The following is a 23401-nucleotide window of genomic DNA, read 5'->3' on the forward strand; positions in this document are numbered from 1 at the left end:
TCACAGAAATCCTGCTGCCCCAAGACAGGCTTTGAAGATGCTGAAACACCACTGACATAAAACCAATCCAACATGTGACTTCAGTTTTATAACCACTTGCTGTCAACCAAATATTCAAATAGATAAAACTATTCACTCATTTGTTGTGATTACCATCATTTGCCTGCAGTGTTGGCAAGACATTTTATAGGCAGAGTGCATAACTTCAGTTTTATCATCATTGATCTTAAGTTCCATTGATTCTACAATTCTTCACAGCTTTTCCAGCATTAGATGTAGTTGCTCAGTAGTCTCTCCAAACAAGGCAACTGCATACTCAAGATCCTTTAAAAATGAATCTTTAAATTTCACACCACCTATTTTGGCCTCCTTCAGCTTTGTCATCAGAATGTCTATTAGAACATCAAATTATGTAGGAGAGAGAATGTATCTCTGGCCTATTCCTGATTCTACTGAAAACTAGTCTGTAATAGACAGCCCCCCAACCTGAAGCAAATACTCACCAGCAACCACATACCACACAACAGAACCACTAACCCAGGAACCCAGGGGGAGGCATGATGCAGCACCTTTTCCAATCTTCTGGAATGTGACTGGTTTCCCAAACTTTTAAGACAACTCTACGAAGCCAGTGAACTAAACCCGGACAGCCACTCTTAAGCAGTTCTTCTGAAATGTTACCCAGGTCAGGTACATTATCATTTGATAACTGTTCGACCACAGGTATCACTTCCTCCAATGTCACTGGCATATTTTCTACTGAGCTCATTTTTGGATTAAATTGTAGTTTACATCTTGATAGGTATCTCTTCGTTAATTCTCAAAAATGCTCATACCAACGCTTAAATTGTGCATCTATATCCTGGCAATATTTTCCATTTTTGTCCTTAATTGGTGGAAGTCATGAGAATGGATGTCTTATTATGACATTCAAAATCTCAAATATGCATTTCTGGTCATGTCTCTCAGAGGCTTCCTCAATGTGCTGTGCCATACTATTCCACCATTGACTATGGTCATTTTGATGGACCCTCTTAACTACTTGATCAACACATTTCTTCTCCTCTATTGTCCATTTCCTCCTTTTCTTCATTAACTTGCCTCAACTTCTATTGCACCCATTCAACACTGCACTTCTCTTTTTTCCCCATAATTTGATGTTATCATCTGTAATCCTACGTTGCTTTTTCATACTCCTTAATTCTAGCTGTTCTCCAGTGATCTCTGTATCAGATTCCCAAAATAAAGTCCACTCTTCCTCTGCGGTAGACAACTAGTCATCCAAGATAGAATATTTATTGGAAATCGCCACCACATAATTGTTTGTGATAGCTTCAACATGAAGCTTATCAACACTGAAGCATTTTGATGCGGTAGGTACTAAAGCACAACATCATTTCTCCTATTAGGAGTCAATGATCAGATTCCAGAGCAAGATCAGTATTCCTAAATACCTGTACATCCCAGACGAGTTTAGTCACGGGGTTCCAAAGTAGAATGTGATCCAAGGTTGAACTGTTGACCGATGGATACTGAAATATATACTTATGAGAATTCCTGTCATGAAACCAGATAGTCATAAAAATAGTTCATGTGGGGGAGCAAATTTAAATAAAATGCACATCATTATCGAGTCTCTCTTCCAGTAAGCTGTGTGGCCCCAATACCAATTCAAATCCATTTCTGTAATGACCAAAATTAGTGTTTAATAAATCCCCTCCATTCAAGAAACAAAATAGAGATGGAGAAAAATAGTCAATTGCCAGATCTTTGTGAAGTCAATATGTACATACATGAAAACAAAACTTGATCTGTAAAAGAGAACTATGCAATAATGTTAAATTTTACATGTATAATAGTGGTTTTCATTCTGAAGGAGGTCAAGACACTTCACAGACTATATATGTTCAACACCTCTAAAATGCAGCCATATTTGAGATGCAGGGCAGCTGCCCAGTGCAAAATTTGCATGCTGCACAACACTGGGCAAGGAGCAACTTTGGTCAAGCATTTGTATGAAGAAAATAAACAGTCATTGAGATCTTTGGTGCCTCTACACAGCAGGCATAGCTTGTGTATTTAAAGTTTGCCCAAAGACCCACAGACAGTAAACTACACTACGTTTATATACACCTCAAAATGATAAAGAGCTTGACTACCCAGAGACTTAGTGAATGGCACATTCATACCATGGCTTGCTGTGCACCAAGTCACCATGTGAACCCTGCTACCATGCACTAAAAGTTCCATAGTGCACTTTGACAAGCCACCTGGCAAGTTAGTGCATGAGAAGCTAGTGCACTATAGATTTACATCCTGGCTTGCTGTGCACGAAGTCTTTATGCAGAAAAGCCCAAAAGAACTGAGTTAATGCTGCTGGGTTTTGAACCTAGGAATTCAGGGAGTTTGGGTATTTCAAACTTAATGCTTAAAGCATTAAACTACTCCCACTGGTATTATGCTAATGTAAGCTAGTATATCTTTTGAGGGAGAAACAACTAAAGAAACTCAGACTTCACATTAAAGAACAAAGCTGGCATTGCAACTGCTCAGGTAGGCCCTGGGCCCTGATCCTGCACAATTAAAGTCAATGGGAGCTTTGCCATTGACTTCAGTGAGCGTAGGATCAAGCCCTAAAGCCCAGATCCTGCAAGACTTAGACACATGGGTAACTTTACACGTATGAAGTTCAAAAGCATGTCCCACAAATAATTATATTTAGTGCCAAAAGGAAAGCCCACAGTGGTTGGTTAAGAACTGATTTATAGTCTCTAAATATAAATGATTGACTTATAAAAGATATTTTTGCTTAGAGTGACAAGATGTCCCGATTTTACATGGACAATCCCAATTTTGAGGGCTTTTTCTTATATAGGCACCTATTACTCCCCACCCCCCTTAATTTTTTACACTTGCTATCTGGTCACCCTAATTTTGCTTTGTGTTTCTAAAGTAATTTGTGAATAACAATTAGGCACTAATTAATGAATTTGCTCATGCAAGGATTTTATCCTGCAATAACACGTCTAACTTCTTCTTGTAGTATGACCTACCCATATATTACCAAAATTATTTCAGAAATATTATCATTAAATCTATAGCTCATAATCAAAAGGTCTAATTCCCAAGACAGACCCCCATCCACTTAAATAATTATATATCCAGCTAATAACAGGAAGATTATAGTTATCCACAACAGGGGCTACGATAGTCTTGAAATCATACCTACTGGACTGTAAAAAAAAAAAAAAAAAAAAAAAAGAGTACTTGTGGCACCTTAGAGACCAAAAAGTGAGCTGTAGCTCACGAAAGCTTATGCTCAAAAAAATCTCTTAGTCTCTAAGGTGCCACAAGTACTCCTGTTCTTTTTGCAAATACAGACTAACACAGCTGCTACTCTGAAACCTACTAGACTGTGAGACCCAAACAGAAGATTATCAGAGCACTGATTTTCTTGCAGTCATAATGTAACAAATTTTGGAACAGGTGACATGTACAAGACACTATTTAAGCATAGTTTAAAACTTCAATTGTTTTGTTTCCTTCTAGATGTGAAACATTTAAAATGAATTTCTATTAACACAAAAACAAACTTTGATTGTTTTCACTTCCTACTGAACTGAGAACTTAAAAGAAATGGTTTTGGTAACAAAATCACTTTCTATTCATAACACAACAAACAGAGATTAAGTTTATACTGTGCAACAAATGAGTATACACAAAAATCATTTTATCTGCCTTAGATAATATAAAGACACATTGTTTTGTTCACTAAAGGTAAATTGTGAAACAAATAGAAGGTGTTTTTCTGTTCATGTTGTATAAACATGACCTCAAAAACTGAAAATAGTAATTTCTGTTTTTCAACATTTCTCACTTTCCCTTCTTCGTTGGCTTTCAAGCATAGTGATATTGTAAATTGAGATTCAATATTCCCTCTCCCCTGAGTTTGGGCTGGAGAAGAGGGAGATTTCAGTGAAACATCACTATTCATAGAGCCTTGTGTAACAACATTGTTCTTGTTCCCCAAGACCTAGTCTAGGTCCTCCGGCAAAAAAAGGAAAGCAAGGATCTGATGTAACAAAAACAAGCAGAAAAAAGACGGGCTTATTTGTTGTTGAGTTTCTTTAAGTGTTGGAACAGCTTTATACATCATAAAGTAGTAATAAAGAATTTTTTAAACTTTTTTTATGATTTGCAGATCACTTTTTAGAGAGAGGCCAGCATATGGAATCGTGATGAGGCAAGGATTCAAGTCCTAACACAACCAGTAAATTTTGGAATCACAGTCGCTGTGACAAAGTGTTTCTTGATATTTCAAACAACCTACTTGCCTTGAATCTTGAAATTGAGATTCATCAGTACTCAACTAGATTTTAACTTTGCACTGAATGCCCAAGCTACAGATAAATTGCCTTTTTTTTCCAGTTTGTTATTTCACCTGCTTTGAAACAGAAACTCCAAGGATGACTACACATGGATTAAAGTTGCGTAGTTTCACCAGGACTTCTGGAAATACAATTCCATACACTAAAAGCCATTTTGTATCACTACTCACCAATGTTCTAATTCAGTAGTTCTCAAACTTTTTTTTCGATGGACCACTTGAAAATTGCTGAGGGTCTCAGCGGACCACTTAATGATCTTTCCAAATGTTGTTTGTACCGTTAGCTAACTATTGTAAAGTTCTTTGGATAAAAGCGCTTTATTAAAAAAACTTAATAATTAACTTTTTTTCTTCTACAAATAAAAGCACACAACTCATATTTTAATATCAGTAGTCTTAACTTTCTAATGCGATGGATTTGCCCTCTCCTGCACATCGCAACAGCCTCCAAGCTGGAACTGGGAAGGAGGGGATCTCCCGCACCGTGGCAGCCCCCAAGCTGGAGCTTGGAAGGGTGGGGAGGGTCTCTCCCTCTCTCCCCCACCGCAGAAGCCCCCAAGCTGGGGTTGAGAAGGAGGGGAGGGTCTCCCCTGCTGCAGCAGCCACAGAGCTGATGCTGCGAAGGAGGGCCGTCTCTCCCTGGCAACCACAGCCCTGGAGCTGGGGAAAGTCACCTCTTTCTCTGGCCGCCACAACCCTGCAGGTCCCAAATTCCCCCCACCCCCTCTTCTCACCCTACTGCCCTCTCCCAGGTACGCCCTATTCCCCCCAAGGCCACCACCTCACTTTACATGTGCGTCTTCTCCAGGGTCCAGGCACCTAATTAGTGAAGCCACGCCTGAGCGGCTCCACTAATTAGGTGAGTGGCCCTTCATTCTTTTGTGTGCGGCCGCCCAGGTGCACAACTTAGAGGGAACTATCCGCGGACCACCTGAATGGAGGTTGCAGACCACAGTTTGAGAACCTCTGCTCTAATGAATCGTAACGACTGTATCTTACACAAATTTGAAATTTGCACCACAAAGGCTCATTAGAAAGGCCTCCAGTCCTAAAGGGTTCCTTCCAATGCCATTTTAAAGTCTATGGGAAGGGAGGGAAATCAAGAGAATCTGCAAAGAAGGGATGGCTAACCAGGTTGTACGAATTATCTGGCATATACATGGGCTTTCCATTTAGGTCATGCCTTCACTAAATAAACCACTAACTATCTCAGGAAACTGGCTACAACTCACACGTCCCCTAATATGATTATAAATATGGTTCTGATGTGTAACATAGACCAGAGAATTTGTACGCAGACAGGATTTAAAAGAAGCTCAACTAACCCACTTTAGTTGAATTACAGCTTTCAACATATGTATATCTAGATAATCATGTTCTATGCCCACTTAAATCTATAAGGAAATTAAAAAATTGTGCATGAACAAATTATTTCTCAGATACACACATTTATATTTGACAAACACCTCATTTCTCTCATAGGACTATTTGTAAATCAAGTCTAAAATTTAAAATACAGCTATTTGAGTTTAAGTGCCACCAAAATCCTAAATAACCCCCTACCCTACAAAGTCAGAAATCTTAAATAGTTCAGTGGATTGTCTTCAAACTTTCCTAGATAGAAATATACTTTCATTTCCAAGATAAGATAATCATGGGGAATTTCAACCCAAAAGGCAATCTGTTAGGAAAGTTATAAATGACAAAAAAGAAATAGATTTTAGAACCAAAGTACCTTCATCCATAAATATTCCAATTAAGATATGAAAGGAAAAAAGAATAAGTTGGGCCAGACAATCCTGCCAACTGCATATTTTTAAAAATGGAATTTTATATGTATCCTGTGCACATACTCACTCTTTTGATTCACGAGTCTTCTTAGTAACATGTTGGACAAGAGTGTCATAACCAGATCCTTCACCCTGATTTTGAGCAGAGGTACATTTTTCTGTTTCTTCTTCAATCACAGAGCCCAGGGTGCTACATATGTATTGTCTAAGGTATTTCACAAACTCATAGCTGCAACAAATATCCAGAAATTAAAATGCAAAGTATTTCATGATATTCATCTTCCAAACATTTTCAACATTACATATGCAACATTTTTCCAGCAGACATATCTCTTTAAATATCAGTACTTTTAAGAATTAAAGAGGAGTTTTTCAGCTGCGTGAAAAGTTCAGCACCAAACCGGGGGTGCTGGAACAATTTGTATAGGTGGGGTGCTGAGGGCCATTGAACCAAACTGTAAACCTTGTATATGATGGAAACCATTTCAAATTAGGGAGTGCTGCCACACCCCTAATTCCAGAACCTATGCACCAAACAATTTTGCTTTCCTTGAATGTCTTCAGTATCGGTATATCATATGAAAGGGATATCTCAGTAAGTCATAATTCCCTTTTGTGCCTCTGAAAATCTTCCCCTAAATGCAAAGATCTATATTGATCAAAGCTGCACAGTCAAAAATCATAGTGTTAGTAAATGGAAAAGTTAAGGCTCTAAGAAGAACATTAACTTGAATGCACTGATAAAAAAGTACCTTGAAGCATACACATTTATGACAATTAGTAACAACTGATCCAAGCTATACATGTAACTAGGAAAACTGGAAGAGAAAATGACCAAATGAAGGGAACAGTGTTTTATGGCTGGGAGGAGAGAGGAAAACTGCTGCAACAGGGAACAAGGGACCAGCATGACAACGCTGACTCATCCTCTGCAAACTGGATGGGCAAAAGGGTTTAAAAGGGGCAGCCCTCTGTGCGAAGCCCCCTTTTACACGGAACAGGCGGAGGCAGCACCTACCCTCCCTCCCCTTTAGGTGTTGAAATACCAGGTTTGGTCAAGACCTGCTGTGGGCAGTGCGCTAGCCACCGCTTTTTATGGCAGGCTTGAAAGGAATTTTTCCCTTACCACCAGATTGGCATAGGTGGATTTGGGGTTTTTTCGCCTTCCCTGCATTGGGTTCAGGAAGTGCTTTTTTCATGCATGGCATGAAGGGCAGTAGGCTGTATGTCACAACTCATTATTTAAGTGTGGGGCGGATATCCAGTGCAGGTACTCCACAGGCAAGGTATACAGTGACCAGATAAATGGCTTAGAAAAGGATTTAAAAAGAAAAGGGGGGGGGGGGACTCCTAAGACTGACATGGCAGGAGCCAACCCCCTTTTCTTATAGCCCACCTTAAGCCTCCTACAAGAGGGAGTAGATGCTAAAATCCCAGCAATGGATTGACTGGGTGGATCTGAATGGAAAAAGAGGGGGAGCTGGCAGAAGCACACCAGGTAATTATGGAATGAACATGGGGTTACCTGGACTGTACAGTTTTTTATCCGCCAGGTAGTCCCACACATCTAATAATAAAGTTGCAGCCTAATTAAATCCACATCAAATGTCTCCTGTCCGTCTTTCGGTATAGCTGGACAACAGCACATATAGGCTATGCAGTTGAATTAAAACTTGTTCAAAGCTTAACTTTTGAGTTTCCTGACTTTTTTATTTTAGCTTTGCAATCTTCACATCACATTAATGCAGTCTCTTGCATTTAAATTACTGGAGTTAGTCAAGGAAAAAATCTTCCAGCAGAACTAGTGAGTTCTTGAACCAACCAGTACACAATTCACTAGTTGCATGATCATGCCCCTCCAAGCAAGAAACATCCCCATTCAGGACAAAAGTTGCTTATGTCATTAAAGCAAATGGGACATAAGCATGTGCTTAAGTGCTTTACTGAATCAGGGCATGTCTATATTTACCTGGAACCTTAAGGAAATTTTCTGTGTTGTAGTTTCATTAAGCAATTTTCAAATAGTCATAACTTTGTTAAATTAGAATCACTGGCTTTTCAAACAAACAAAAGGTAACAGTCCACACTGAGGACTAGTCTGTAGCTTCACACTTATTTGAAGCAGCTATTTTTTTAAAAAGTTGTCCAGACTACATGAGCCATATAATCTTGATAATCTGTTTATTTTGCATTAGGGGCAAGACATACAGCAAGTTACCACAACAGTGACTGTGCAACAGTTGTTTATGGGATTACACTACATTTTCATTGTATCAAATGTGAATACAAGGTGAGAGTATGTGAGCAGGTACTTTGTGTGAATTGAGAAGGATCAATATATGGAGTGGACGTGCTTACATATGGTGTACTGGCTTTTAATATGAACTATCCAATCCTGGAAAGTGCACATGAAAACAAAAGCAACTGTTGCAGTTGCAGGAGTAGTTTCTTTTTTCTTGAACATTTTAAAAACGAGTAAGAGAGTCAAGTCATTTTTGTTATCAACTATTTCATATGATGTTCTTTGCATCAGATTAAACTTCTGGCTACCTTTGAAGTCACTTTAAGTGTAATGGCTCTAAATTATTTCCTGTTCCATTTATTCCCTTTCATATTTGATTGTCACTGCTTGTAGAGGTAACATAAATGCAGCCCAAGGAAAAATGTAACTTTAGCTTCTCTGTTCATTTTCTGTCTCCCCTTTCACTTGTTTATAAGGTTAGCTCAGCCATTACTATTACTATAAAAAATAGCACTATGGCAGTCTGCCGAATGAAAGCTTTTGTAAATCTTTTTTTCTCACTTTTTTTTATGGCTGGGGTGTTTGCAGAAAATGTATTTTTGAAGTAAGTGCTTCATTCTCACAAATAATAATAATAATTTAGAGATCACAGCACAGTGTATTTGCTGCAAAGACGGTAGTCCTAAAGACAGACTAAATGTATTTGTACAGTTGACACTACAGTGTTGCTCCTTGCAGCATTCTTTCATCTTTTTCACTAGCTCGTAACAAAATAATGGAAAAGACAAATTTCTGCACAGGCCTGCAAGTTCTATTCAAGCTATATTGTTGGTGTTCCCCAAGTCTGAAGAAAACAAGGTAAATATGATTATTTAAAAAAAAAAAAAATCTAAGGTTCTAGATTATTGATGTGAATCAGCTTTGACTGAACTTTGGAAAGAGAAATGTCATCCATTCTGTCCTTCTGCAGCAGACTCAAATTAAGGGCTCCATGTTTCCTGCTGTTCAACATCAAGGAAGAAGAAAAGGGTAAAGGAACACCTCAAAACTTAACGGCACTGGGGGAGCAGAGTCTCCCTGGCATATTGCCACCCCTTTGCGAACCAATGAAAGCCCATCTAGACCACCAGGGATCTATGGTTCAGCTGAAAGAAGAATGTCACAGGGGTACAAATCCAGTGCAGTGACTGTGATCCATGCTCCCATCAAGCATTACGAAATTCATTGCAACAGTTAATTCTGGTCAGATTAGAATTAAGTATCTTTGACTCCAAACTGTATTACAGCACAGGCATAAGAGATGGGGGACAGTCAATAGTAGTGTGGCTCACACAGAAACTTGCTAAGAAGAGGGAAAAGCTGAGGACCCCCAAGAAGCTAACCTTCATCTTTGGCTGCTCCAGATTGAGACTGCTTTCCCCATAGCATTTCTAGGATCATTTCCTTTCCTCGCTTCCAATCCCTCCACTCAATTTCTTTGAGCACAATGAGTTCCAGAAGATGAATTTTGTAGAATTTTCTGTGTACTTTTGCACCATTTGTGGAGGGGAGTATGTTGCCAGAAGCTACAAATGCTTCTTCAGAAACATCAGAAAACTTAATTTCACATTTTATAATGTGAAAGTCACCTTATTCTAATGAAAATGTGTTATTGTCCAGAAATTAAAATGTAATTTTAATACTGATATCTGTGCGACCACTTTTCTTTTCGTGTTCAGTATCTGCTGATCTAGAGCAGCAGTTCTCAATTGAGGGTCTGGGGCCCCTTCAGGGGCTGTGAACAGGTTTCAGGGAGTCCATCAAGCAGGGTCAGCATTAGACTCAGTGGGGCCCAGGGCAGAAAGCTGAAGCCGGAGCCCCATCGCAGCAGGGCTGAAGCCCAACCACAAGCGCAAGCAACTTAGCTTCATGGGGCCTCCTGCAACATGGGGCCTCTTGCAGCCCGTGGCCACAGACAATTTCCCTGCTTCATACCCCCTAATGCTGGCCCTGGATTTTATATACAGAACAACAGTTATGGCACAGGTAGGCTGTGGAATTTTTATAGCATATTGGGGGGGACCTCAGATAGAAAAAGCGTGAGAACACCTGATCTAGAGCTCAAATTCTGAGTGGCTGCAGCGATATTAGCATTAAAATGGCATTAACAATTGCATAATACAAGTTACAAGTGTAAAATAAATTTTAAAAATAAAACCATTTAAGACTTAAATAGCCTTGGAAAGCCAGTTAATTGACCAGTTAAATAATGTCAGATAACTGCCTATTATTTGATCATGGTCAAATATTCCAGCAAGAATTCCTCAATGTAGGCAATGGCCTACCCTTTTTTATTGCATCCTGGTGCTAGTCTTTCATTTTTTAGAACTTCATTTCATTGTTTTTCACATTTTTCTGAGTTAAAATAACTCAGTTAAGTAATTTGTTTTTTGTAATTAGGCATAAACATCTAAGACTAAGCCTGTTGGAGGCCATAATGTGACAGATTTCTGTTACCAATCTGCCTAGGGTGTCAGGTGACCAGGCTGAGGCCGCAGGATCTTTAGGGAGGAGATGATGGAGCACACCACGTAACTGAGTTTTAAAGCTTTATTGATAAAATAATAAAATAACAGCAGAGAGTGCTGGGGGAGGGAGAGGGTTCCCCACATCACTCAGAGGGAAGGAAGAAAGCGTTAGTGCCCCAAGCCCTAACCCACTTTCATACTCACACACGCACTACCCGAGGCTGGCCAGGCCTGGATGTAATGTAAGAAGAAGAGAAGGGGTGCGCACAGGTCGTCCAGGGTCCTCTGTTGATCTCTGATTTCCCTCAGCTCTCAGAAGGGAGTTTAAGTCCTAGGTTCTTTTGGGGGCATTTTGTTCAGCGACCTCTGTCCCCCGTGCTCTTTGTACCAGTTCAACCCGACTCACTGTGGCCTCCTCGGCTTTCCCAAAACACCCCCTTCCCCCCATTGGCCTTTGCCGTCTCATTCTTTTTTCACTGTAATCTCTGCAGCCCTGCTCCACCTAGTTCTCCTCTTCTCATGACGGGGGGGGGGGGGGGAGGTTGGGTAAAATGTGAATGCAGCTGCCGACTTCTCGTCAAGCCTATGACCTTGGACCGGGGCCAGCGTCTTATCTTCGGACTGAGCTAGCTGAAGTATTGAGTTAACCCGTTCTCTGCTCTCTTCCTCCCTCCCCCTCTGGCCTCTCGCAGCCTGCAAAGGAATCTTCCACTTCACACTCACAACTTTGACTCGCCCCAAAATGCTTTGTGATGCTTGCAACAGCATTAGCAACATGCACTGCTGATCTGCCTTCCCAGGAATCCCCGGGGGGGAGGGGGGGCCTGGGAGTGTGACAATAAAAAGTCTTGCTTTTTGTTTATTTTTTACTGTTCTAATTAATCAGTGCTTTAAAATATTTTTGACGAACATTTGACTGGTCCACTGACCATTTATTTTTGGACTGCTCAAATGCACAACCCTAAATCTAAAATCATTAACATATGAAGGCATTAAAATTCTAAATGTAGTTTTAAAAATAACTTAAAGTAATTTCTATTTTTTACTTTACTTACTTGCTATCACCCAAGTTCAGAGATGTCAGGTAGCTCGCTACTACTACGGACAACACATCACTGACAGCTAGTTAAAGTATAAGAAGTGCAGATAATGCACTACCTAGTATTATTTAAAGATATTTTTGAGGTCACCAGCTTTTGCAGAAGAAATGAAGGTCACAGACCCCAGGTTTTAACACTTAAACAGCCTTCAGTTCATCTAAGTTAGATGGCTTCTCTCAGATCTCACAACTGTGTCCTAAAAACTGCCATGTAGCAAAATATATTCTATTGGCTAGAAGCCTGTGCACAAAACCATTACAATATTGTGTTTGTGTAATGGAGGTGAAGTGCAAAGATGAGTGTGACCTCAAGAGAATTTGAGCACAGTACGTATGTAAATATGTGAGTGTGCATTAGCACAAGTTGGACATCCAAAAGTCATTAGAGATAATAGAGAAGATTTTCAGTTTTATTCAAAATGTAATAGGATTTCTGTTAGAAACTAGAATTTATCTTATCAAATGTATAAAAAGATAGTTGGCTAAGGACTAATTGTGAAAGTTGCCTGTAAACGATCATATTTTAGCCATCTTGCTTGTATTTCACCTACATGAGGAACAATAATAAGGACTCCAACAGCAATTACAAATATTGTCTGGAATCCTTCAATTAGGATTTTTTTCTAGCTCGTTTGTCTCTGAATGTAGCACGTTTATCAGAGTTAATTAAATAAATTTAGAGACAATGGATTTTCCCTGAAGAGTCATTTACTCTATTAATAATGTTTCAACCAAAGAAGAAAGAAAATACCAACAGAATTAAAAAAAATAAGAACTAGGAAAAATATAGTTTATTCAATCTCTGCAGTAACATTCTGCTGGAGCTCATCACTAATAGGGAAGTTTAAAGTATTTCTTAATATATATGTCAATATAGGTAGTAAACATTTTCCCTTCACAGAACAGTTGACAGCACTTAGATAACTCCATAAAATTAAAATAACAAAAATATTTTTACTTGTGAAAATTTTCATCCGTTTCTTCCAAATGTAAAAGAATCTCTTCTGCACATTCCACTGATGGTGCTCCTATGATTTTTTCCTTCACACTCTGCAGTAATTGTCTGAGCATAGACTGTAACAGAGCTTCATCTTCACAAGAGAAATGAGACATCTGTGTGAAACATATGAAAGTACTGTAACTGTACATTTCGCAGGTCTGTTTTCTCAATATCCTAAAATAAGAGTATTACTGTCTCATACAAATATCACTTTTCTTCCTCTGGTCACCAATAATATGAAGTTATACCCTCACTTTGGCAAAAATTGTAATACACATATAAATGCATTCATACACAGAAAGGATTTAATAAGTTTATTTCTATTTATGAGTGCCCTACTTCAAAATGGCAAAGAGATTTCTTATCTACTTAATTTAAATTGAAATAGGACACTCTTAATCTGAAATAAAGATGCCCACACACAGCCTTACACTGAAATAACTAAAGGTGAGAGAACTACAACTGATTTATTTTCTTTCCAGTTTGTACGCAGACAAGCCCTTGAACACTTACTATTCTGAGGACTAAGCCTGTTAGATAGCAGCAGATATAAAAATATAGGGGCCTCCTCACCAATAAGATCTAGAGATAGTACCTGGATGAGAAACCCAGAAGCCATCTCCCAAACCCTCATATACACAAGCATGGCTGAAAAATGAAAGGGTGTTGAGTCTTATTAGGAAGATGCCCTGGGACTGGGACCCCTCTTATAAGCACCTTCTTTCATACCAAGCTCTGACTAATAGGTGCTTGATAAATTTACAGCATGAACCAGTTTGCATCTTAAAAGGGAGAAATGACTTTCTTTTCTCAGTCCACCACAGAGCCTTCTATAATCTGAAGGATCTCTCCTATTCAACATCCTCCCACAACCTCTGATTTTTGGATTCTCCTCCCCAAGGGCCTGAATTGGCTGGTGCTCATAGTTTTCCCAACATCAAGAGCAAAGTAAAATTGACATAAGTTTTTACTGTCCACATGGCTGTCAATATCTCAGTGGCCTGACCAGAGACTTGTCAATTTCACTCTACAGAGGCCTAAGAAAACTATGAGCAGCAAAAGTAAGGCATTAGATCTGTCTGTATGCCAAGTCAGCAAGACATCCTTGCATCAGCTCATGCTGTGAGGGTTTACTCTTCCATTTAAAAAAAAAAAGAAAAAAAAAGAAAAAAAAGGCTTTATTTCTGCTTAAGCATCTCGTTCTCCAAGGAAAGTTTCCTACTCCCCAGTGCTGATTGGATTTGTCATTATCTGTATCAAGGAAGGATGATTTTGAGACTATTAGTTTTTTCAAATCTCAAAAGCACCAATCTTAAAACCTGTAACCACCTATATATAAATCAGATATGCAAAGTTAATACAATCTGTACAATGAATAACTGCCACTAACAACCACTATTAACAAATCCAAAAAACAACCACCCAGAACAATTTAAGGACCCACTTTCCGCAAAAGATTTCTAATATTTAAAACCTGAACAATATTTCAACAACAATCAATAACATTCACAATTTGAGGCATTTATTTAATGATAGTAGAGATTTTTATATTCCAAAAGTGAAATCAAATTGTGGCAAAACATCATTGATTAGTGTCATATTTAATACAATCCAGGGCGTGCAACTCTACTAAAATATTATTTTCAGGAATTATTTTAATTGGTTTAACATTTTCCTTTGCCAAAATAGTAAACTTGTATAGCAACAAGAAAAGGAGTACTTGTGGCACCTTAGAGACTAACCAATTTATTTGAGCATAAGCTTTCGTGAGCTACAGCTCACTTCATCGGATGCATACTGTGGAAAGTGTAGAAGATTTTTATATACACACAAAGCATGAAAAAATACCTCCTCCCACCCCACTCTCTTGCTGCTAATAGCTTATCTAAAGTGATCACTCTCCTTATGGTGTTATCAGGAAGATCTGCATTTAGCCGTATGTAGTGGAAATCTATCAACTGCATGAAAAAACTCGTACAGATACAGACAGACGTCATCTTCCTTTCCAAATGCAAACAGATGGACATCGTACCAAAAAGACTGAAGGTAAAAAATCCCTTACAATCTACATACCACACAGACTATGCTGACAGCTTGTGCCACACGCTCTCAAAGAAACTGCGGAATAACCTGATCAACATCCTCTACAGCAAACAGGGAAAGATTAAGAATGAGCTCTTAAAAATGGATACTCTCATAAAAAACCAACCTTCCACACAAACTTCCTTGTGGCTGGACTTTACTAAAACTAGACAAGCCATTTACAACACACACTTTGCTTCTCTACAAAAGAAAAAGGACACTAAACTTTCTAAACTACTACATGCCACAAGGGGCCACAGCAATGGTTCCCTCAACCCACCCAGCAATATAGTTAACCTATCCAACTATACTCTCAGCCCAGCAGAAGCAGCTGTCCTATCTCGGGGTCTCTCCTTCTGCCTCTCCACCCCCACAAACATGATACAGTTCTGTGGTGACCTAGAATCCTATTTTCGACGTGTCCAACCCAAGGAATATTTCCAACATACCTCTGAACAACATACTAATCCACAGAGACCTCCCTACCAATACTACAAAAAGGAGACTGGACTTCTACATAGAGTGCTTCCGCCAACGTGCACGGGCTGAAATTGTGGAAAAGCAGCATCACTTGCCCCATAACCTCAGCCGTGCGGAACACAATGCCATCCACAGCCTCAAAAACAATTCTGACATGATAATCAAAAAGGCTGACAAAGGAGGTGCTGCTGTCATCATGAATAGGTTGCAATATGAACAAGACGCTGCTCGGCAGCTCTCCAACACCACTTTCTACAAGCCATTACCCTCTGATCCCACTGAGAGTTACCAAAAGCAACTACAGCATTTGCTCAAGAAACTCCCTGAAAAAGCACAAGATCAAATCCGCACAGACACACCCCTGGAACCCCGACCGGGGATATTCTTTCTACTACCCAAGATCCATAAACTTGGAAATCCTGGGAGCCCCATCATCTCAGGCATTGGCACCCTGACAGCAGGATTGTCTGGCTATGTAGACTCCCTCCTCAGGCCCTACGCTACCAGCACTCCCAGCTACCTTCGAGACACCACTGACTTCCTGAGGAAACTTCAATCCATCGGTGATCTTCCTGAAAACACCATCCTGGCCACTATGGACGTAGAAGCCCTCTACACCAACATTCCACACAAAGATGGACTACAAGCCGTCAAGAACACTATCCCCGACTATGTCACAGCTAACCTGGTGGCCGACCTTGATTATCATACACATTGTAAGGAGAGTGGTCACTTTAGATAGGCTATTACCAGCAGGAGAGTGGGTTTGTGTGTGTGGGGGGGGGGGTGAGAAAACCTGGATTTGTGCTGGAAATGGCCCAACTTGATTATCAAACACATTGTAAAGGAGAGTGATCACTTTAGATAAGCTATTACCAGCAGGAGAGTGGGGTGGGAGGAGGTATTTTTTCATGCTTTGTGTGTATATAAAAAGATCTTCTACACTTTCCACAGTATGCATCCGATGAAGTGAGCTGTAGCTCACAAAAGCTTATGCTCAGATAAATTGGTTAGTCTCTAAGGTGCCAAAAGTACTCCTTTTCTTTTTGCGAATACAGACTAACACGGCTGTTACTCTGAAACCTTGTATAGCAACATTTCATTTTGTCCAAACACAACTCAAAATTAGCTCAGGTTTCTTGCCACCAAAAAAAGCATGTCAGAAATAACTTTAAAAAATAGACAGGCTGTATTCCCTATCATATTTTTACAACTCCATGGTGTCCATTCCCTATTTTTAAAAACCTCAGTCTTCCTAAAAATTTAATCAAACTCTATGCATTCCAAGAAGTCTCTCTGTTATCAGTTTGTGAATTTGATATCTCCACATGTAATCTTGAACCCCTTAGTAAGAGTCATTTAACATTTTAGTGGTTTTATAGCTATATATACACACACACATACACAAGCACACACACCACTTAGTGTTTTTAAATTGTGTAAAAATCTAGAGTATTGGTTAACAGGCACATCTAAAAATTAAAATAAAGGAAGGAAGAGACCATTGCAAAGTATTTATAAAGACATCATGAATACTGTCTCTAGTTTGCTCTGAATAACGTCATTTGGTTTAAAACACCATCAGCTGAAAGGGGCAACATAAAGGATTTTTTTTTTAAATTGACACTTTGTTGGGTTTTTTTTTTTTGATTCCCTGAAAGATTTAGTTTCAGAATAGCAGCCGTGTTAGTCTGTATTCGCAAAAAGAAAAGGAGTACTTGTGGCACCTTAGAGACTAACCAATTTATTTGAGCATAAGCTTTCGTGAGCTACAGCTCACTTCATCATTCAGTGGATTCCACTGAATGCATCCGATGAAGTGAGCTGTAGCTCACAAAAGCTTATGCTCAAATAAATTGGTTAGTCTCTAAGGTGCCACAAGTACTCCTTTTCTTTTTGTGAAAGATTTAGATCTACCTTTTAACTGAAGACACATCTGAAATGTCAAGTCTAGTTTTCCCTGGTTTTGATATAGGACCTCTCAGTTGTGACGTCTATGACCTGTCCTGTAAAATGATCCATGTAGTCAGATCCCTATTCACAGCTCCATAAGAATAAGGGTCCATCCGTGAGAAAAAGCTTGTAGGACTAAAGTTTAACATTCTAAATGAAGGTGCAGGGGTAATAATTTTACCAAAGGCCACCTTAATCCAAAATGTTAATTTATTATTGAAGCTAAATTAATTTTAACAGCATTTTAAAATAGTCTGACTAAAAATTCCTACTCCATTCAATTGGTCACCATTTACTCTCGACTCTTATGATATAATCATTTTGCTAGGACTCCAGACTACAAAGGACCTGAATTTCGAATGGAAACAAGTGGAGGTAATGGGTGGGGAGGGAGTTTTTTGAGGGGTAAGGCAACTGTTCAGGTCTTTCTTATATATTATAAAGAAGCATAAATGGGCACAGACCCATTATTCATTTTGGCAAGGTACCTTTGAAAATTTTGAGAGAACAGCCTGATTTTTAATGTACACTGGTTGCAAACAACAGTACTCTGTGCACTTGACAACATAAATGATGCCAATGACCTTCATCCACATCAATTGCTGAAATCAGAATACGGGCCGCTGTCAGCCCCCCTCCCCCTAAAGAAAGTGATGGTCAAACCTCCAGATTTGAAGCAACTCAGCCGCTTTAAAAAACACTGCCGCAACTGAACTGCTGGCTGCCCCTGACGCGGACGCTTCTACCCCGTTAATGCGAAATGCGCTAGACACCCGGAGACCCAGGGACGAGTTTACCCTGTCGGCTCGCGGCCGCCTCACCCCTGCCAAGGGCGGAGGAAACACCTTTGCTTCGTGGGGCTGGGAACGCGGCTTCCCCGGCCTGGCTAAGGCTCCGCAGCGTCCCGGAGCCGCCTCGACCGGGGCCGGCCGGACAGTAGGTGACAGGGGGCGGCCGGGGCCTTAACGCAGCGCGTTTGTTTCAGCGTTACCGCGGGGCGGGGCGGGGCGGGCCGGGAGGGGGGACTGACAATCACCGCGCGACGCACGGACCGTCCCCCCGTCGGTTGGATCGCCCGGTTGGTTGGCACAGGAGCTGGCCAGGCGGGGCGTGGCCGCCGGTCTCCGCTCCCAGACACCGCCCAGACTCAGGGAGCGAGTCACGGAGCCAGGCCCCGCAGAGGGGCACGTGCCAGGCCGGGAGGCGGGGTGGGAGCCAGGCGCCGGGAGGTCTCCGGTGCAAAGGAACCGACAGGGGGCCGGTGGTTGCCCCGCGGCGCCGCGCTCCCCGGGGGGCGGGAATCACCTTGTGACCGCGGCGGGGGCTCCAGCGTCGCTTCTCCCCGGCCGCTCGCAGCGGCCGCTCGCGGAAGCTCCGGCCCCTAGCAACTGGCCACGCGCCTGCTGCACCGTCTCGCGGCCCCTTAGCAACATCGCGAGAGGCCTGGCGGGAAGAGCCGGAGCTGGCCCGCGTGCAGCCGGAGCTTGGGGAGGTTATTGTGGTTGAGGGGAAGTCGCTGCTGAGTGACACATACCCCCCCCCCCTTCCTCCCTCTCCCCATCCCTCCTGACACATCGCCTGGTTACCTTCTCCAAACGTGAGGAAGAGCTCTGTGAAGCTGGAAAGCGTGTCCCTTCCAGCAAAAGTTGGTGCAATACAGCATGTCATCTCTGTCCCACGTTGTCTGGTTCATATCCTGGGGCCAACCGGGCCACAACATCGCTGCACGCATCGGCTTTCAGCCACGCTCTCTCATGCTGCCGGCTTTCTCAGGGACTCTCCTGATAGCTGTTCTAGAGCGAAAAGAAAAGGAGTACTAGTGGCACCTCAGAGACTAACCAATTTATTTGAGCATAAGCAGTTGTTGCCAGTGCGGAGAGGCTAAACAACACCTGAAGTTGGTTCTCTCCCCGGTGTGCTACACCCAATAATCACAACGGGGTGGAGAAGCAGAAAAGTTTATTTGCAGCTGCAAAAAGGTATAGGGAGAATAAAATCTCAAATCCTGCAGACAGAGCAGGAAGTTACACAGGCTTTTATACATCCTTTTCCCCAGCATACTTATCCAATAGCAAGCTGCTCCAAGTATCCATATAGCCAGCCAATCCAGTTCCCAGCTAGTTCCCTGGTTCTCTGTATCATTTGTTAAACCATACATAAAGCTGCTTTATTCAGCATTGTTCTTCCATATCTGCCCTGTTTGGCCTTGCTTAGTTTCAGGCAGTCTGACTCTGCAACATATTGTTGCAGATTCTCAGCATAACTGCTGTGTGTGCCTCCAGGCGCGGGGACCAAGGACACTTGGGCCTAGTACGCAGAGCTGCTGCGAGTGCCTCCAGGCGGGGGGGCCAAGGACACTTGGGCCTAGTGCGAGGGGGCTTCATCAACACTCGTGGTCTTTCATCCCCTAGAGTTACCTAGCGGCCATGCCCCAGTGTCCCCAACACAGTGGTTCTTGAAGCCCCTGGCGCGCTGGGCAGGAAGGGCAGCCAGCATGTCCCTTGGCCCGCACCGCTTCCCACAGCCCCCCATTGGCCTGGAGCAGCGAACCGTGGCCAGTGGAAGCTGCGATCGGCCGAACCTGCGGACACGGCAGGCAAACAAACCGGTCCTGCCTGCCAGTGGCTTTCCCTGAACAAGCAGCAGACTGGCTTTGAGAACCACTCTTCTAGAGCATTGTGCAAAGCAGAGGAAGTCGGAGATCGTACAGAGACAATCTGCTTTCTTGTCTGTCTTCCCTGTAAACACTTAGGGAATGTCTCTGCCCAATACACCCACCCGTTATCATAAAGTAATGGCAAGAGAGCAGAAGTCATGGGTTTCTTTTGCCCAGGGCTCAGTAATTTGGAGAACTTTCTAGGGAAGGCCAGAGTTTATGGAAGAACAACCAGACACTACCTAAAACAATTTCAGAAAAATCTGCTGTCTGCAGCTTCAACATTAAGGAATAAAGACCAAGGCCTGCCCACCCTCACTCAGATGAGAAGCTAGTAGACCTGATTATCCTGTCCCTTTGCTATTACATTGGTGTGATTCGTTTGATTTTAGTGCTATTAGTACAGATTTACACCAGTAGGAGAGCAGATTCAGGTACAATGGAGCTACCTGCACATGCATGGATTTATAGTGTAATAGGACAACAGAATTCTCCATGAGAAGAGGGAAATATTATAAAAAATGCATTAAAATTGATACCTACTGAGATTTTCCTTCCTTCAAATAAGTGAGCACCAAGCAAGAGTGGAAGCAGGATTGCACCATAAGTTTTAATTTCCATACCATTTTTCAGCAGATGGTTGCAATAAATAATACAGTGATATGGTACAATACATGTATATTATATAGAAAGAGATAAAGTTGATAATTATTTATTAAATTTCATGCTACATAAATATAATGACTACAAAAGTTTTTAAAATGGCATTTTATTGGTTATCAAATTATAAGTGTTACTGGTATTCTTTTTAAGACCCCGATCCTGCAAATGACTGGGCAAGCTTTGAGTCAACAGGGCTCTGCACATATGGACTCACTTGCAGGTTGGGGTCCAAGTGAGCAATATGTACTTACTAATTATCTGTTGTGAGGTGATACATTGTTTTTTATCAGATTGAAAAATCCACTTGTCCTATCAAGTAGGGTATAAGAAACTTCCTCAGGTGCATGGATGACTGCTGTCATCAGTGAAAGGAAATTGACAATATTTTGATCATTCACACTGCCTGCTCCTAACAGGCTTAGGAAAAACAGTAAAACTAACTGAAGTCTTGTCAGTTTCTGGCTTTTAATCTGAAGTCATTTAAGAAGTTAGATGAGCTCTTGCAGAAGTTAGAAGGATGAAACAAACTGGGCAGGAGGGAGAGGAAGAGTCTAGAAGGAAGACCCCAAAAATGAAGGAAAGAGAATATAGTTTCAAAGTTGCGACAACTACCAGTCAGCTTAATAGGGAAGGTACAGGCACCTAACTCACCCACTCTCACCTTTCTTAGCAACTGGAAAAGGATGCTTGGCTTCTTACTTGCTCACTACCCTTGGACCCTGCTGTCTTTCTCTATATCTTCCATACTGTCCATGCTTACCAGTTTCTGATAGACTTTTTAAGCCTTAATAATAATATAGGACTATATTGTACCCTTCTTCATTAAAGTCTGTGGGTGAGTAAGCTTCACAAGGTTCAATTTCAAAATTTTCTTTGGAATGTTCCAATCAAAGTGTTGCCAGAAGATTTTAAACCAATTATATCAAACCAATGAGTCTGCCTAAAAACACTCTTGTTAATTTAAAACCTTTATTCTTAATTTATGTATTCCGGTAATTAAGGTTGTCGTCCGCCCTAAAGGAATTTCCAGGGAAAGCCGTGGCTACCTAACTTCTCTTGAACGGACACGGATACAGCCTTCTGATCAAGAATAGACAGGCAGTAAATCTTCGAAAACAAAAGTAATATTTATTTAGAAATGGGTGGTTACAGTGAAAGAGTAGAGATAGATATAATAGGGTCACAGTTAAAAAGGGAATGAAGCGGCATGATAAATAAAAAATGCAACACTATAATAACAATTTCAATTAACTTTATGCAAACCAAAAATATGAGCAACGTCGGCCGCATGCTCACCTCTTTCAATATGCTTTATAACATCCAATTTCACTTCTAATGATACACTCTTACGTTGCCTGTTAGACACAGGCCCACACTTAACACTTGGAACACGTTTTGCACTCATGATGGGTACAGCACAGTATTATACTCTGGGCCGCCCCGCCTCTTCCTGCCCCCTTAGCCCACGCCCCTCCTCTTCCCACCAGTTCCGCCTTCTCCGAGCACTCCACCCCGTTTCCTACCCCTGCCCCCCCCGCACCTCCTGAATGCCACCTAACAGCTGATTGTGGCAGTAGGAGGCACATGAGGGAGGGAGAGGGAGGAGTTGATTGGCGGCCCTGTGGGCCACTGGCGGATGCACGTACTGTACTGTACAATAGGGGAACATGTTCCAATTTACATCAGTCCCGATCCATGCAAATGACAGATATGCAGATCAAGACCAACATGAATCAGAATTCATTGATTCATTGATTAGCGACGGATATCTGAAACAATGGAAAAAGGTTTCAGAGTAGCAGGCGTGTTAGTCTGTATTCGCAAAAAGAAAAGGAGTACTTGTGGCACCTTAGAGACTAACCAATTTATTTGAGCATAAGCTTTCGTGAGCTGAAGTGAACTGTAGCTCCCGAAAGCTTATGCTCAAATAAATTGGTTAGTCTCTAAGGTGCCACAAGTACTCCTTTTCTTTTTACTGTAAGGAGAGTAATCACTTAAGATGAGCTATTACCAGCAGGAGAGCGGGGAGGAGAGGGGGGGAAGAAAACCTTTTGTAGTGATAATCAAGGTGGGCCATTTCCAGTAGTTAACAGGAAGTCTGAGGAACCGGGGGGGGGGCAGGGAAGGAGGGGGAAATAAACATGGGGAAATAGTTTTACTTTGTGTAATGACTCATCCTCTCCCAGTCTCTATTCAAGCCTGAGTTAATTGTATCCAGTTTGCAAATTAATTCCAATTCAGCAGTCTCTCGCTGGAGTCTGTTTTTGAAGTCTTTTTGTTGTAATATAGCGACTTTTAGGTCAGAGATCGAGTGACCAGAGAGATTGAAGTGTTCTCCGACTGGTTTATGAATGTTATAATTCTTGACATCTGATTTGCTCCAACCCCTCAGACAGAGACAAACACCTACAAGATCTCTATCAAGCATTCTTACAACTACAATACCCACCTGCTGAAGTGAAGAAACAGATTGACAGAGTCAGAAGAGTACCCAGAAGTCACCTACTACAGGACATGCAGATGAACGAGCCTCTGATAGTGT

General features: G+C 41.3%; 1 protein-coding gene across 7 annotated transcripts in view; it reads right to left on the reverse strand.

Moving 5' to 3' along the window:
* TBC1D32 (TBC1 domain family member 32) overlaps positions 1-19805 on the reverse strand; it is a 181158-nt gene extending 161353 nt beyond the window's left edge. For 3 of the 7 annotated variants that reach the window (XM_084622141.1, XM_084622140.1, XM_084622136.1), the window contains exons 1-3: positions 18204-18534; positions 12984-13138; positions 6245-6406 (exon numbers count right to left, since the gene is read on the reverse strand). In XM_084622141.1, the coding sequence (XP_084478267.1) occupies positions 6245-6406; positions 12984-13138 (317 nt within the window). In that variant the 5' untranslated portion in view covers positions 18204-18534. Of the gene's footprint in view, positions 1-6244; positions 6407-12983; positions 13139-18203; positions 18535-18576; positions 18597-18845; positions 18951-19126; positions 19334-19432 lie in introns of those variants that run through there. The other 4 variants (XM_084622138.1, XM_084622137.1, XM_084622139.1 and 1 more) reach the window with 4 other exon arrangements.
* Positions 19806-23401: the final 3596 nt, after the last annotated feature.

Source organism: Lepidochelys olivacea (assembly GCF_965140295.1).
Source record: "Lepidochelys olivacea isolate rLepOli2 genome assembly, chromosome: 3".
Classification (NCBI taxonomy): Eukaryota; Metazoa; Chordata; order Testudines; family Cheloniidae; genus Lepidochelys; species Lepidochelys olivacea.